General features: G+C 37.8%; 3 protein-coding genes across 8 annotated transcripts; 1 reads left to right on the forward strand and 2 right to left on the reverse strand.

Annotated features, from left to right (window-relative positions):
* Nucleotides 1–218: 218 nt before the first annotated feature.
* On the reverse strand, nucleotides 219–8,987 carry LOC124309602 (non-lysosomal glucosylceramidase). 3 transcript variants are annotated; one of them, XM_046773380.1, is made up of 15 exons: nucleotides 8,818–8,987; nucleotides 8,102–8,190; nucleotides 7,785–7,965; nucleotides 7,364–7,647; nucleotides 6,346–6,579; nucleotides 5,978–6,107; nucleotides 5,375–5,620; nucleotides 4,730–4,974; nucleotides 4,478–4,632; nucleotides 3,859–3,962; nucleotides 2,869–3,011; nucleotides 2,614–2,720; nucleotides 801–992; nucleotides 453–677; nucleotides 219–421 (listed from the first exon to the last, which is right to left on the reverse strand). In XM_046773380.1, the coding sequence occupies exons 1-14, from the start codon at nucleotides 8,985–8,987 to the stop codon at nucleotides 486–488; spliced, it is 2,472 nt and encodes an 823-aa protein (XP_046629336.1). In that variant the 3' UTR covers nucleotides 219–421; nucleotides 453–485. The 3 variants fall into 3 exon arrangements, 2 of the variants coding, with proteins under 2 accessions (XP_046629336.1, XP_046629335.1); XM_046773379.1 differs by having other exon boundaries at nucleotides 219–677; XR_006909265.1 differs by lacking the exons at nucleotides 219–421; nucleotides 2,614–2,720 and having other exon boundaries at nucleotides 537–677.
* On the forward strand, nucleotides 8,745–11,477 carry LOC124309608 (ciliogenesis and planar polarity effector 2-like). Of its 3 annotated transcripts, none has more exons than XM_046773392.1 (5): nucleotides 8,745–8,888; nucleotides 9,970–10,118; nucleotides 10,562–10,836; nucleotides 10,974–11,110; nucleotides 11,231–11,477. In XM_046773392.1, exons 2-5 carry the CDS (start codon nucleotides 10,019–10,021, stop codon nucleotides 11,436–11,438), a joined length of 720 nt encoding a protein of 239 aa, XP_046629348.1. In that variant the 5' UTR covers nucleotides 8,745–8,888; nucleotides 9,970–10,018; the 3' UTR covers nucleotides 11,439–11,477. The 3 variants fall into 3 exon arrangements, with proteins under 3 accessions (XP_046629348.1, XP_046629351.1, XP_046629350.1); XM_046773395.1 differs by lacking the exon at nucleotides 8,745–8,888 and adding an exon at nucleotides 8,951–9,073; XM_046773394.1 differs by lacking the exon at nucleotides 8,745–8,888 and adding an exon at nucleotides 9,008–9,158.
* On the reverse strand, nucleotides 10,842–13,766 carry LOC124309606 (gamma-aminobutyric acid receptor exp-1-like). 2 transcript variants are annotated; one of them, XM_046773388.1, is made up of 10 exons: nucleotides 13,458–13,766; nucleotides 13,231–13,358; nucleotides 13,053–13,117; nucleotides 12,748–12,956; nucleotides 12,538–12,620; nucleotides 12,182–12,451; nucleotides 12,018–12,118; nucleotides 11,836–11,949; nucleotides 11,625–11,773; nucleotides 10,842–11,533 (listed from the first exon to the last, which is right to left on the reverse strand). In XM_046773388.1, exons 1-9 carry the CDS (start codon nucleotides 13,517–13,519, stop codon nucleotides 11,627–11,629), a joined length of 1,179 nt encoding a protein of 392 aa, XP_046629344.1. In that variant the 5' UTR covers nucleotides 13,520–13,766; the 3' UTR covers nucleotides 10,842–11,533; nucleotides 11,625–11,626. The 2 variants fall into 2 exon arrangements, with proteins under 2 accessions (XP_046629344.1, XP_046629343.1); XM_046773387.1 differs by having other exon boundaries at nucleotides 12,018–12,451.
* Nucleotides 13,767–13,768: the final 2 nt, after the last annotated feature.

The following is a 13,768-nucleotide window of genomic DNA, read 5'->3' on the forward strand; positions in this document are numbered from 1 at the left end:
GTAATCAATGCCGACAGTTTATTGTCAGACAACAATTATTAATCGCGTCGTGTTCACGACTTCGCTAAAAAGACGGTGCAAAATCAGTTTGCAGATATTTCAGCATTCACCGATATTTCGAAACCGCTCCGATAATTCACCGGCTAGAATAATGCATCATGTATTTGAAAAAAAAGAAACAGTCCCTGCACAGAAGTGTACCATTTTTCAATCTCTCCCGATTCCACATATCGGTCATACATTCTTGAAGTAGAAATAAAAATCCTGAACTTGTGCACGGATAATACGTAAAAATCGTAAAATTAATGGTACATCGGTATCGTGTGAAAATATCCAGGCCAGAACGTGTAAAAATTGCATATAAAAAACGAATATACATTCGCGGTATCGTTATAGAGAGAGAGAGAGAGAGAGAGAGAGAGAGAGAGAGAAAGAAAGAGAGAGAGAGAGAGAAGAAAAAAAAAAGATAGAAGCATCGAGCAGTTTCAGGTTGATTTCGCCTTTGATGCACGCCAGGCGTGTTGCATGGCCCAAATTGAAAGAGGCCGCATATACCCGATGGCTCGGTAAAATTTGTTCTCATAAAGGGCTTCCGGACTCTCGAAACCCATGCCAATTTTCTCGTAAACAGTCCTGTAGACCCCCTCGGCGGTCTTGAATCCAATTTCCGGCATCCCCTGCAGAACCGACGAAATTGAGCAGTTAATTAATTAATTAATTAATTAATTAATTAAAGGTTCTGAAATCAGTCTTGCATCAAACGGGTAACGGGAAACGTCCGATTCCCCGTTTCAATTCACCTCGTGAATCATCAGCGCCGCCAGACCGTAGGTAACACCGGTCCACATCTCTTCGCTCTGTATCGTCAGTGTGTCGATACCCCCTGACGGCATGTAACCGTTAACCGCACCCTGAGTTCCGTTTTTGTATTTCATTACGTTGTTTTCGTATATCGTCTCCAGTGCCGACTTCACTTTGTCCTCCGGGAATACCTGTTAAGAATTATCAAAAATAATCGATTATTTTTCAAACACGATTAATCGATCGACTCTTATTATTTTTCCTTGCTATTGGGTTTTTTTTTTTATTCCCGCGAACGACGCGTAATAATATACCTAATTGATATAATAAAAGTGAAAGATAAATGAATATTTTTACCTGTAATCGAAAAATATTATCAATTGGACTATAAATTGTCAAAAAGAAAAACTTTTTCTCTATTTTGAGACTACGTGCTGAAATATACGAAATTTTGGTTTCATATGCACCGTTTGAAAAAACAATACACAATAATCGATTAGTCGATTCATTTTTACCGATTCAATCAAATCGTATTAGATTATTTTTTTTCAACTCGATTAATCGATGCATCGATTATTTTTAGCTCAAACGCCGTCGCTATTCTAAATCGCTGTATTACATATCACGTGTATTGGTACAGGGAAAATAATTAGGGAAGAAAATCGAGAGAATCCACGGCAGAGGAAAGGAAAATTCGGTGGGCTTGAAAAATTGGTCAAACTTTTAGAATTTATACTTTCATAGTCTGAGAATGCTGTCTCCAAATTTCAAGTGAATCGCGAAACTGTTCACCAATCAAAATGATCACCGTTATCGTCAATAAAAAATTTATTCGATTGAAAAAATATGGAAATGAAGCTCAATCTGCATTATTTCGAATGAAACAAACGCCGATGGAATTTAATAATTCGCTGTCAAGATATAAATTTCGAAAGTTCACCAACTTTTTAGCCGTCTACTCGTTCATTAGTGTTTTTTTTTTTCTCTCTCATCAATCTTTACGTCTGATTAAAACTTAATCTCCGGTTTTGTTTCGAATAATAAAATTCTCCACTTATTTGTGGAAATTGATTTACGGAATTTCAGAATTCATTCGTGTTTAACCAACACTGATAATACTAATTTTCATATAATCGATATACGACGGCAATAAACACATTCTCGAAGCCCCTGTGTAATTGCTTTCGGTAGACACAAAGCTCATCAAAATAGACAAATTGGCGGTGTAAAGCCATTGCAATATAGTTGGTCTCGTTATTAGCTATAGTAGAATAGTGCAAGGATGGGTGTTTATCGATGACCGCAGTAAAGGATGGAGGCATGTCAAATCCCATAAAAGCAAATGTCGCGGCGTTTATGGTTCGCGGTTTTCGAAAACCGCCGAGTTCACCGACGATACGTGTTACTTGTATACGTATAAACTACTGAAGTTGGCTTCATGGAAACGGCACAATGCACCAAAATGTTGGATACCGCACAACCGCGTAACGAAACTAACGATTATAGTTTCCTGATCGATTTTCACGTTTATCTTCAGGCACATAATTATTACGCCGACTGAAAATCGAGCTGAAGAATGAAAACGAAGAAATAACTTTGGAATTTCAACTTTCGAGATAATTAACTCACAATTGGTAGCAAAAAACTATCGACATATGAACCGAAGCGTAATATTGTTGAGATCCGGTTTAAATTGTAAAACAAAACAAGAAAGTATCGATTAATCAAGTAAATTACAGAGAAATAAATTGAAGAGTTAAAAAATACGATCGAACGATTTAAAAAATTATATACATCACACGTATTACTCACTTCGTGACCAAAACCAGACGCTTGCAGGAACCACTGACCACATAATTGATCGCTCATTATGGTTTTGCTGTACGTTTTTTTCGCCGTATCAAAGTTATAGTATTTACCTGAATCAAAGTGCGAAAGAATTTATGAAAAAATTTATTGTTTTAGTATAATAAGCAGGCGTCATAGAATTTTAGTAACGATTCAAAAGCGGAAAATAACTGTGTGTAAAATATTCCAAAAATAAAGTTTATTATTCTATTTGCTCACCATTCCAGAGATTGGTCTCGAAAGCTGCCTTGCCTTTCTCCAACGTTTCCAAATACCTTTTCTGGTCCTCCTCGTGTCCGAGAATCTCTGCGATCTTAGAAACGCATTTTAGAGCAGCCAGCCAAAGACCGCCGCAGTATGCGCTGAAAATGATTATTTCTTATCGAATTTATACCGTTTCATAGGTATATTCTTGATCGAAGATAAATACGTGAAGAAAGATCTTCGAAAGAAATATTTTTTATAGTAAATAAAATTTTCGAATGACATTTTTGATCCAGACTACATCCGTCGAATGCGTTCGAATTTTTGGTAGCTAAATATAGGTGTTGACTTTTTCTAAGAACGTTTAGCGGAAGTTTAAAGATAAATTTTTCTCCAGCAAAATGGCAGAATAAAATATTTGACCGAGTAAACTTCACACGAATACGAAAAAAAGAACAATTGTCTTTAAATCCTTCCCCAGAGTTTTCACGCTGTAAAACATTCAGGTTGGACGTGTAATGCATGTTGTCGTCACGTCGCTTCCGTTTCGCGTTTTAAATATTTCAGATTATAGGCTTTTCCTCGTGTGCCTGCAGTTTCCGTTCACGCAAACGACCGCAATAAATACTTTCCGTCCACGGTATCTTGAGTTTATACTCAGCAGCGTGCATGGCGGCGTAAAAACGGCAATAAAAAATGAAGAAGCAACTCACATGCACATATATACAAGCACGAAAGTGACGAATAATAAAGTTTAGCACATATTTACGTTTACGGTATGCCATAAACTCGATAGATTTTCTTACTACAACTCTATTTCTGACTTCCATCTATTTCTCTTTTTTTTCCCCACGTTTTAATTTTATTGTCCTTTTTATCTACTTTTTTTTCGTTCCTTTCTGTACAATAATAATAATTATTATGCGACTGATTTAATTAGTAACGATGAGTTTTTAGTTTTACATTATAAATGGATTGAGATGGAATGCATCCAAAAATATTTACCTGTTTCCCGTCATCACCCAAGTATCGTAAGTCTGGTCGGGGAATCCTCCGTTTTCTATTAACCCGTCACCGTCTTTGTCCCAAGTCAAACTTACGTCCATCACCTTTAATTGCGTACAGAGGAAATGTGAAAGCGTATTTTATCCTCAATGTGCAGTCGGCAAAGACACGGATATGTAACAAAAATATATGTAAACTATAACTAATGATGGAATCGACAGAAAATGGAAGAAAAACCTGAAATAATCCAATTGATGTATAATTTTATTTCATGTGCAAGTTAGATGTGACATTTTAACATTCATACGTATACCTAAATTGTAAGAATATCGAAACGGAAAAGAAAATCGAGACCAAACTACAAAATTAATTTTAATTCTCACAAAGTCAGTTATAACAGCAGAGTAGTAAGAATAATTCTGCGCACAGATCCCGATACCGACATGTTACCGACACTTTGGCCGCTTCACAGCTCAGACACAAACCCTTTTTCGCATGTGGGTCATCCCCGCCGTGACCGATTTTATCGATCGCCGGAAAAAAAGGGTTTGTGTCTAGGGAACATGTCGGTAAGTTGTCTGTATCGGGATCTGTGCGTAGAACTGGACATCTCTCTTACCTGTTTAATGACCGGCCACAAATCCCTGAGATATTCAACATCCCCGGATAATTTGTAATCCCGATAGCAGCTGAGTACATATTTCGGATTGAGGTCTCGCCACTCGGAAACGTCATGAACCGGATATGAATTGATGAGCTTAAAGGGTTCCTCATCTGTGGGTTAAACGGAAATAACAAAATTACTAATCCCATTAAAAAAATACGGTAAAATCTGTATGAAAAATATCGTATTAAACAATTTTCTGATTACACGGATCGCCGATATCGTGAGGCACCGATCCCTTGATTTTTCTCGCTAGCTTCGCACCGTCGTAGAGTGTCGTCCACACTGTTGTGTCTTCGACGTTTATTGTGTCGCGAAATTCGTACTGGAGAACAGCCTGGAGCTTTGGCCAAAGCTGGGCGAGAGCAAAGGCTGCGTAAAAATGAACGTCGTAGGTGTTGTACATCCGGTATTCATGACCTTCGAGGTAGGCGAAGCGGCCATATTCCTTCCTGCAGACTCAGAGAATCGAATCATTTATTGATGAAATTATGAAAAAGTATTTATTCTCCAAATTTCAAGTTTGATTTCACAAAATGCAATGAAACATTTTACCTTTTCTATTTACGATATTAATTAATTTAAAAAAGTGTCGAAACAAATAACCGATTCTGTTTATATTTAACAAAGAGAAGGGTGTCGAATAATTAGATATTTTATAAAATTGCTGTCAACAATTCAACAAAAGAAAAACTTTACTCAAGTTTGAGATATTTTCAGCGAATTTAAATAATTACTCAACTTTTCTCTGCAGAAAGAATTAAAGAGAACCCTAAATCGGTTGATGGATGGTTTATCATCTTCTGTTGAAATGAACGATTGGTACACGGAACGAAATCACTTGATCCTCACCTCAGATCGGAGTCTGGATAATCGTCGGAATCGTCGCTTCGTATCCATATCGTGCCGCCGTCAGTGACGAAGTAAAGCTCGTTAAATAAAGCACTTTTGTACCACTCGGGTAGACCAGGATCGTCCAGCACCTCCCGTTGCCAATCGTCTATGTCCTTTTCCCACGATTTATAGCTCGTCAAAGCGTACCTGGATATTTCCGGGGCGGCCGATCGTTCCGGCTCGTAAAAATACTTGGTGTAATACCTTCGAATTAAAAGATAAGCATCACGATTGAGAATTGAAAAATATGTTATGATTTATCCAAGAATGCGATGATTCTCGTTATTGCTAGTATTTTCAAATTCTTAATTGAGGTCATTCAATTATTCAGTCACAAATATTGTTTCCTCCTTTAATTACATCATTATCATATTCAATATTCAATTATCTATCAGCCACTTATTTTCCTAGCATAAACAATTTAATCTATCAATTGTAATCTGTGTTAAGTCGTCTGTTTAGTGGTTTGGGAAATTCCTTGCGTCGTTAATCATAACAGTTTCCTGCAGGTCATCATAACGTCATTTGACAGCGTTCATGATTCTGATACGATTCACGTACCTTAAATATTCTCTCATTTTAAAATGAAACTGTATCTTCGGCATATCCCAGACAAGAGAGAATTCAACTTCCTCGGTTTGATCGGCTTTCACTAAAACCCGAGACGATACCGCTGCGGCAATGGCGCCATCTGTATAATCATTTATTTATTCAATCGTTATAAAGACCATCGGTGATGAAAAAAAAAAAAACATCACCAATAACAGGGCAATCAAGGATTATTACCGCACAGTTATACACGCGAGAGAAAATAATTAGTCAAAGTAGACCAATTCGGGGAATGAAAAATTTCTCCAATAATTCAATGTTCCATGTAATTTTTGGAGCAAAAAAAAAAAAAATACTGGCCATCAAGAATAAGCGATTACCAGTCTTTGGCGATGTTCTGATCGACCTTTCGTCCAGTTTTCCATCGGTCTCGAGGTCCTCCCAGATCTGCTCGCCGTCTCCTGTCGGATCAAAGCTCAGGGTTCGCGTAACTTTTACTCCGTCCCTCGACCTGGAACTGATCGCGTAGGTGCAAGGCATGCCGTTGATTTCCTGGTGAATCATCACCCCGGAAACGTCATCATCGCCGTCGAAATGCTCGTTCCATTTATCGCCTGATTGGATAAGTACAGCAGTCATGGTTTACGACAGTTCGCTCTTTATCTTGGGGAAATAATGTGACCGGATTGTCACTTTCAAATCCGGTGGCTACGTAGATAAGCTATTATGAGCATAAATTACGGTATCGTTACCGAAAACGATTCTTATCTTGTGAAATTAAAAAAAAACGTCTGACCATATTTGGCTCGTCACCAGTCGACTGCCTGTTATTGGTAATTGACTTCAATGTTGATAATCTGACTGCAAATTGCAATTTTGTCAGGTTCATACGTAGCACGAAGCTGCGATTAGACTGCTCGAAGTGAACGAGTTTATCAAATTGACGTGTTAGTTTCTCCAACACAGGTCTAGAAAAATATTTTATTTCAGCTGCATGGGATGTTTTTGGTAAATATCATGTTTTCGAGTGTGCCGAATCAAAAAATGACTTCCATTTCCTTCCATCACGTACACATTTTCTTCTTCTCTTTGATTTATCTTCGAATACGCTTCCGCTTTCCATTTCCTGTTTCCCTATTTGTACTTATTCTTGAGTGTCACTCTGATACATATTAAACAAAAGTAAGAAATCACTTTTGCATAGAACTTTTCTAATCAAGAATAATATACCATATTTTTAGTTAAACGGGAGTTTCAGTGTAAATAAAACTACAAACGCGAGTTCGAGAAAAAACCTGACGTGATGGAATTTTGTATTGTTCCCGGTTTCAGAGAGTGAAAATCTATACTGTGACACGTAAAGATGATTGTTTCGAATAACTTGAATTATTCACGAACCTTCCTTGTCGCTGATTTTGTTTCCGTTACCATTCCTGAACGTGAACGTGACACTGACGTAGAGATCCTGATCGGAGCGGTTTTCAACGTCCCAAATGAAGACAACGCAAGGCAGTGAACTGTCTTTGTAATTATTCGGTATCACCGGAGACACTTGACGACACGTTAATCTAACTTTGTGATCCTCTATATCGTAGGTTGTCCAAGCACGAGGGTAAAGCCCCGTATACGAGGCTTTCGAACCGTCAAATCCCCATTTCCAAGACTTCAGGCATTTCGGTTTGCTAAAAATAATAAATACGGTCAGACAGGTCAACATTTTTCTACACAATTTTCTGTTCCAATTTCTGCGTAAAGTCGTAGTAGTAGAAATTTTCGCCAAGGGTGACAAATATTTATTTTAGGATATTAATAATATCACCTCTCGGTCGACAGAACTTGATGGTAAACAGTTTTTCCGGTGGCGTCTTGAATCGTGAGGATGAATTGATTGGCCAGAACAGTTTCGTACTCGTATATACCGGGTCGCAAACTGTATCTGCAGAATTCGCCTCTGAACCCGCGATTCATCGACCCACCTCCAATTCCGCCGATTGGTACACCTGCGTGTATAATTTTTCGATCTGATAATTGAGTACAGACTAGACAATGAGTTCCGGGTACATCTTAAATATCACGGAGTGAAGAAACATAAGAAAAACCTGAGGTAAAACAAGATGAAGAATTCGCTTTTCTCACCGTAAATCTGTTTTCCAGTCTGCATATTTACGTAATCCATCATTGGTCTTCGACCTCCTCTCGTTGTCCTTGCGAAAAACGAGACATACCTGCAAAAATGGCAATGAAAAATTAATAAAAACTCAATGATTCGCTGATGTTCGCGTTTTCATTATCCAGATGGGACGATTGATTGATTTTTAAATACAAATTATCAGTTTGAAATTCAGTACCGAATCAGTTCACAGAAAATCTAATATCAATTCCTACATTCGGACTGCGGTAGATCCGGATTTCCTTTAATAGTTTGCCGACGTGATATAGAATTTAAAAAATGAAGAGTATTAATAACCTAAGCGTTTCATACAGTAAAATATGAATTCCATGTTTTAGAAATCCAAAAATCGATAAGCTCTTGATTTTTTCTAATTCGAACCGTTCAAATACCATCAGAAACGTTTTGAAAATCTGTCATTCGACATTTAAATCGGGTAAACGAAAAAAAAAATGTACTGGGAAGAACTATTTCTGAAACGTTGAATTTCAAATATTCAAACTCCGTTCGAATTTCCCGCCATTCGAATTCACGCGCTAACGTCGTGCAATCTGAATAAACGAGCGAGTCGGGTGCGCAATGAGTTGTGCGCACGTTTACTCGGGGCGTTTCTTACGCGACTAGATACCGCGTTGTTCACGTTATAAATAATTGACTGGAAGATGCAAAGCATCGAACGAACCTGTAGGCGAGCGGCAAAAGCTGAGGAAGTTGCTTGAGGCGCACGGTTGCAGCTTGTTTCCATTTTTCTGGGTACTTGTGGTTGAGTTTCAACTTAAAACCGTAATCCGGCGGGGGTTTAACGACCCGCTCGACTTTTCCGTTGACTTTCGGGGCCTGAACGTCGTCCATGACGATTCGACGCGACGCCTGGATTTAAACGACTATGCGCGTCACTCGCTCGACGCGATTAGACTAAAAGCGTTTAAGGTTTCCTGGTGCGTTTAGACGGCCCGTCGATAGAATTCGGCATCCTCGACTTTGTCCCGCTTATCAGCGTAACGAAACGCGGCACACGTGCATGTAATAGACCAGTAAATAAATTAAGCATGAAAGTTACCACTTTTTCATATTAAGCCGGAAACTTGATCTAAGGGTAATTCGATGACGCTGAATCAAATGGTGATAATAATTTTGCAATCAACCGCCGAGATTATTGTAGAAAAAAAAGTTTAAACCGTGAAAATCGGAACCTAATAACTTTGCCAGAAAATAAGTCAGACAAAAGTTGATGGGAAAAAAAAATAAAAAAGCTTGAAAAGTATCCTATCTTCGTCTTCGTATTTTCAGAAATAAGGGAGAAAAAACCGAAAATCAAGCATTCGATTCGAATTATCCTTAGATCAAGTTTCCGGATTCATACTTGAAAAGTACTATACTTCACTATATCCAGTGAATGCGGTGTCGATTATTGCTCAACGATATCTAATTGTCAGCTACCGGTATGATAACATGAGGAAAAGCTGTTGTAAATATTCAAATCGCCGGTATACAATTATGTAATCATATCTGCGACCGCTGTGTCATTGAACTGTAAACACTTTCGATAGGTACAATTGTAACGAATGGACGTTTTATCGTATTATCTATAAAGTAGCTTATCGCCACGTGTGCGTAACAAATATAAATATGGGCGGTTGATATTGGAATGATTTCATCAGATGGTTGAAAATTATCTCGTATCACAGAAAATATTGAGTAAATTCTTACAAAAATTTCAAAAACATAATTGAGACAATTTTTTTACCTCTACTTTTATCTCAATTCGAAACTATAATATTATATGTAATCTAGAAATGGATTTTTTTTTCTGTTTACATTGACACGTCCGCAGCAAAGTGAGGGAGAAAATTAAAAGCTGATTTTTCAGTCTCCTTTGTAAAATGAGTAACGCGATAAAAATGGACTGGCTCAGCTCCGCCGAAGGCGAGTCGTTACTACATCACTTTTACGCTCGTTCGACTAATAAGAGACGATTTTACGGTACGAAGGTTATACATATTAAATATTAATGGACATAACATACACAACGTCTAATTACACTTGCCAATAATTTTTTTTATAACAACAAGGAAGATGCTTACTGATTTTGAAATACCTATCTACCCTCATCGTTATAAAACCATATATACTTTGATTCAATTAGGTCTAGATTTTGTGTTACAGCTATTCAGAGCATTTTGTTACTTACTATAAACGCCAGTTAATTAATTACAATAAATAGCAAAACAATCTTAATCAAAAAAGGTACAAAGTTTTGTTGACCAGTGTACTGTAACACTATATACAACCTGATATTTGTTCACAAAAACTGTATTTTTGAAAAAAACTAAAAAAATCATATTACAATAAAACTATTCGTATCTAAAATATTCTAATATTGCGATATTCTAAAATTGCGATCTGAATAATTTAAAACCGTGCAGGCATATTAGAAAGACCACCGATACCATCGTCGATAGAAGAAGTCTCGTACAAAATATTCATGGCAGGAAAATCGGGTGTCGGAAAGACTTGCGTCGTGTCGCGTCTTTCCGGAATAAAAGGATCATCGTCGAGCGGAGTTTACGTCGAAACGAACGGTATAAAAAGAACGACGATATTCTGGCCTGTTAAAATATGGGACAAGGTTGTACTGTTCAAATTGCAATTCTGGGACGCATCTGAGAACAGCATCAAAAAGTACAGCCACATTTTACCCGTTGGTATACTTTAATATTATATGTATATATTTAAGCGATTAATCGATTTCGATCGCCTAAAATATCGTGAAAATATCACCACACATCACTTTAATCGTTTATTCATTTTTCTTTTTGTTTTTTTTGCAACCTGCAGGCCTGCAAAGACAAAGTCGACGCGATTTGCAGTGTATTTTCCTTCGACGATACGGCGACTTTCAACGACCTTCCACAGCTGATGAACTCAATGGCAGCGACGAAAGAAAAACCAGCTAGCATCGTGGTCGGAACAAGGTGACGATATCGTTTATTTGTCAGACAATTTGATGGTGTAAATCCGAGGAAAAAAAAAACAAAGTAGCAGAAATAACGAATCAAAGAGTGTTTAAACAATTTCAGTTTCGATTTACGCAGGTACAAGGTTTGGTCGACGCTCGCCGTGTCCGATGTGCAGGTTAAAGAATTTGAAGACAAGTGGAAAGTGAAAGTGATAAGAATAGATACCAACAAGGCGGTGGCGAGACCCGAAATCTTCGATTGCTCCTATCAGCTGAACTGGATTTGTTCGGCGCTTTGGGACAGAGACCAAGAATTTATATCCAAACAAGTCGTACAAGTTTGATTCGACCGACAAGATAAAGATTTTATTACAACAATCACACAAAACCTGCAAATGTCGTTTAACCGTTTTTGGTTCCCATGACTGTTGGATCCGTCCTAAAATGAAAAAAAACCGTTGAAATAGAGACAACATAACGTATAAAACGCTGGGTAGAAAAATTTAAACAAATAAAATTTATACACTTACTCTCACCAATTGATCGTATAGATATTTTCTCCTTCGCCGTTGAATGCCGTGAAAAATATGAGGGTCGAAATTAGCAAGCCTAACGGATGCAGAAACGATATAACTTTCTCCATCCAAACGATCCATTTTTTACCAGCCTCGTGCTCGTTCTGTAAAAGAAAACGGAGTTTAATATAGCTCAGACTTTAAGCTTAGACTTAGAATCCTCCACCTCGTTGCAGCCGAAATTATCCACATCTGCCGGATTTAGGTGATGAATTAGGATGCTCTCGGCCAGCGGTATGAGGATTAGAACCAGACAGATCAGAAACCAAATATCAAGGGCCTGAAAGTCGTTCAAAAGCTTAAGTGAAGCGCCGTAGTTAATCTTGGCTGTTGGCTTATCAAGTTTACCTTCAAGTGACTCAAGTTCCACGATCTGCAGTTAGAATTTAGAAACATGAAGAGAGTCCCGAGGAGAGATAATTGGCAGGTGATTATTCGCGTACGGATTCCTGCAAAATTTTCTTTCAACATACTTGTTAAATTACACAAGAATAGGCTTGTCGTTATTTTACCTGACGGTTTCATCCAGAGTGAACCGTAGGCAATCTTGACCAACGCAAAGCTCGGCAAAATGCTCTGGATAACTTCCCGGCGACTGTATCTGGCCAGATAAATTTCCAGTACTAAAACACTGAAGTTCCCGGCGCTCCTCACTTCCGTTTCACCGTAATCATTAAACCCCTGAATACGAAATTCACCTAATTCTTCATCCACTCGCGATTCAACTGCCCGGCCGTTACCGGAAGTCCATTCTAGACTGACTTCTTCGGCGGTGAATCTGTCTAAAAAAATCAAATAAATTGCAGAAATAATTTTAATGACAACAACTGTATCGTACATGATCATTGATAGACTCTGAAAAACTCACAGGATCCAATTTTTACATAGCAAATCTGTTTGTCAAAAGGATATTTCGTCAAGTCTTTCGTGCATCTTGGCTTCACCAGAAATCTGCAAGTTAAACACAATAAATTTACGCATTAATCGATATTCGATCTATTATTTTTAACTGACATATTTTTCTCGAACTTCTGCGTATTATTTTTGAATTTAGAATAGGTATATTTTGCGTACTAACCGTTCGCTGTAAAAGACACTTCCGTCTGAAGTACCGCGCCAAAATTGAGTCCTGTCGTTCCCCGCAATATCCGGACAATTATTGCCAACGACGAATGTAATTTTCGGATTCCAAATTGCTCCCATCGCCGCCAATCTTCTCGTTTTATAATCCGGTCCCAGTCTGCTGTCGTTCCACCGCTGGGTCATCTCTAAATCAATTTCGACATCCTGCGGTGGTTTGAAAAAGTGGGTTATAAAAAATTTTCCGACAAAAACGAGCTGTTCAAGTTCGAGTGTCCGATTTTTTTTTTTTTTATCACTCACCAAATTCTTTGCGTCCAGAATATTAAACTCGTTAATCGTCAGCGACAATTTCACCGTTGTTACAGCTGAAAATATTGTTACCTCGTTTTGAAAGTTCGGCAAAAAAAAATATATCTTATAATCGCATAACTTTTCTATATTTCTATGTTTCTATACGTAGCATTGTTAACTATCATACCAGTTTCTTCTAACAAGGGTCGACTCCTCGATTCTTCGTTAGAAATTTCGCCATCCCGTTCAGACGCAAATTTCAAAGATGCTACTCTGACGTCGCAAGCTTTTCTCGCCGAAGCGTGACTCAAATATCTGAAGTTAAATCGTATAATTTGAGTATACAATTCAAGTAAACGACAAGCGAATACATTTCGCTTTGAAAAATTTAACAAGCGTTATTATTATACTCACAGGATTGTGATAATGAAATGATAGCGATAATTGCACAAATTATTCGTCGATAAAGGAATCATTTTTTGATATTAAGAAAAATAATATCAAAAAGGAAAAATTATCGGAGCTGTCCTTCGCCTTCTTTCACGCTTCACAATTTCACTATCTCCGATTGTTACGAGCTCTGAACAGGCCACGACTGTGACAAAATTCATCTTTCAAATCTCTGTTTAACTCATTATAATATTCGTAATTAAATATCGCCGCGTAGACCCGGCAGCAAAAACACTCCGTTTTTCCTCCGTCGATACGAAGCGCCGTTCGAGTTT

This window comes from Neodiprion virginianus, chromosome 7, assembly GCF_021901495.1.
Source record: "Neodiprion virginianus isolate iyNeoVirg1 chromosome 7, iyNeoVirg1.1, whole genome shotgun sequence".
NCBI lineage: Eukaryota > Metazoa > Arthropoda > Insecta > Hymenoptera > Diprionidae > Neodiprion > Neodiprion virginianus.

Excerpts from the sequence above, each read along its gene's own strand:
- LOC124309608 (XM_046773392.1), top strand. The coding sequence starts at position 10,019 with ATGAGTAACGCGATAAAAATGGACTGGCTCAGCTCCGCCGAAGGCGAG. Across the intron at positions 10,119-10,561 it reads TAATAAGAGACGATTTTACG|GCATATTAGAAAGACCACCG; the intron begins GTACGAAGGTTA and ends AAAACCGTGCAG. Across the intron at positions 11,111-11,230 it reads AGCATCGTGGTCGGAACAAG|GTACAAGGTTTGGTCGACGC; the intron begins GTGACGATATCG and ends CGATTTACGCAG.
- LOC124309606 (XM_046773387.1), bottom strand. The coding sequence starts at position 13,519 with ATGATTCCTTTATCGACGAATAATTTGTGCAATTATCGCTATCATTTC. Across the intron at positions 12,621-12,747 it reads AGTGTCTTTTACAGCGAACG|ATTTCTGGTGAAGCCAAGAT; the intron begins GTTAGTACGCAA and ends TTTAACTTGCAG. Across the intron at positions 11,950-12,017 it reads GGAACTTGAGTCACTTGAAG|GCCCTTGATATTTGGTTTCT; the intron begins GTAAACTTGATA and ends AACGACTTTCAG.
- LOC124309602 (XM_046773380.1), bottom strand. The coding sequence starts at position 8,987 with ATGGACGACGTTCAGGCCCCGAAAGTCAACGGAAAAGTCGAGCGGGTC. Across the intron at positions 7,648-7,784 it reads CAAGTTCTGTCGACCGAGAG|CAAACCGAAATGCCTGAAGT; the intron begins GTGATATTATTA and ends TATTATTTTTAG. Across the intron at positions 4,975-5,374 it reads TATCCAGACTCCGATCTGAG|GAAGGAATATGGCCGCTTCG; the intron begins GTGAGGATCAAG and ends CTGAGTCTGCAG.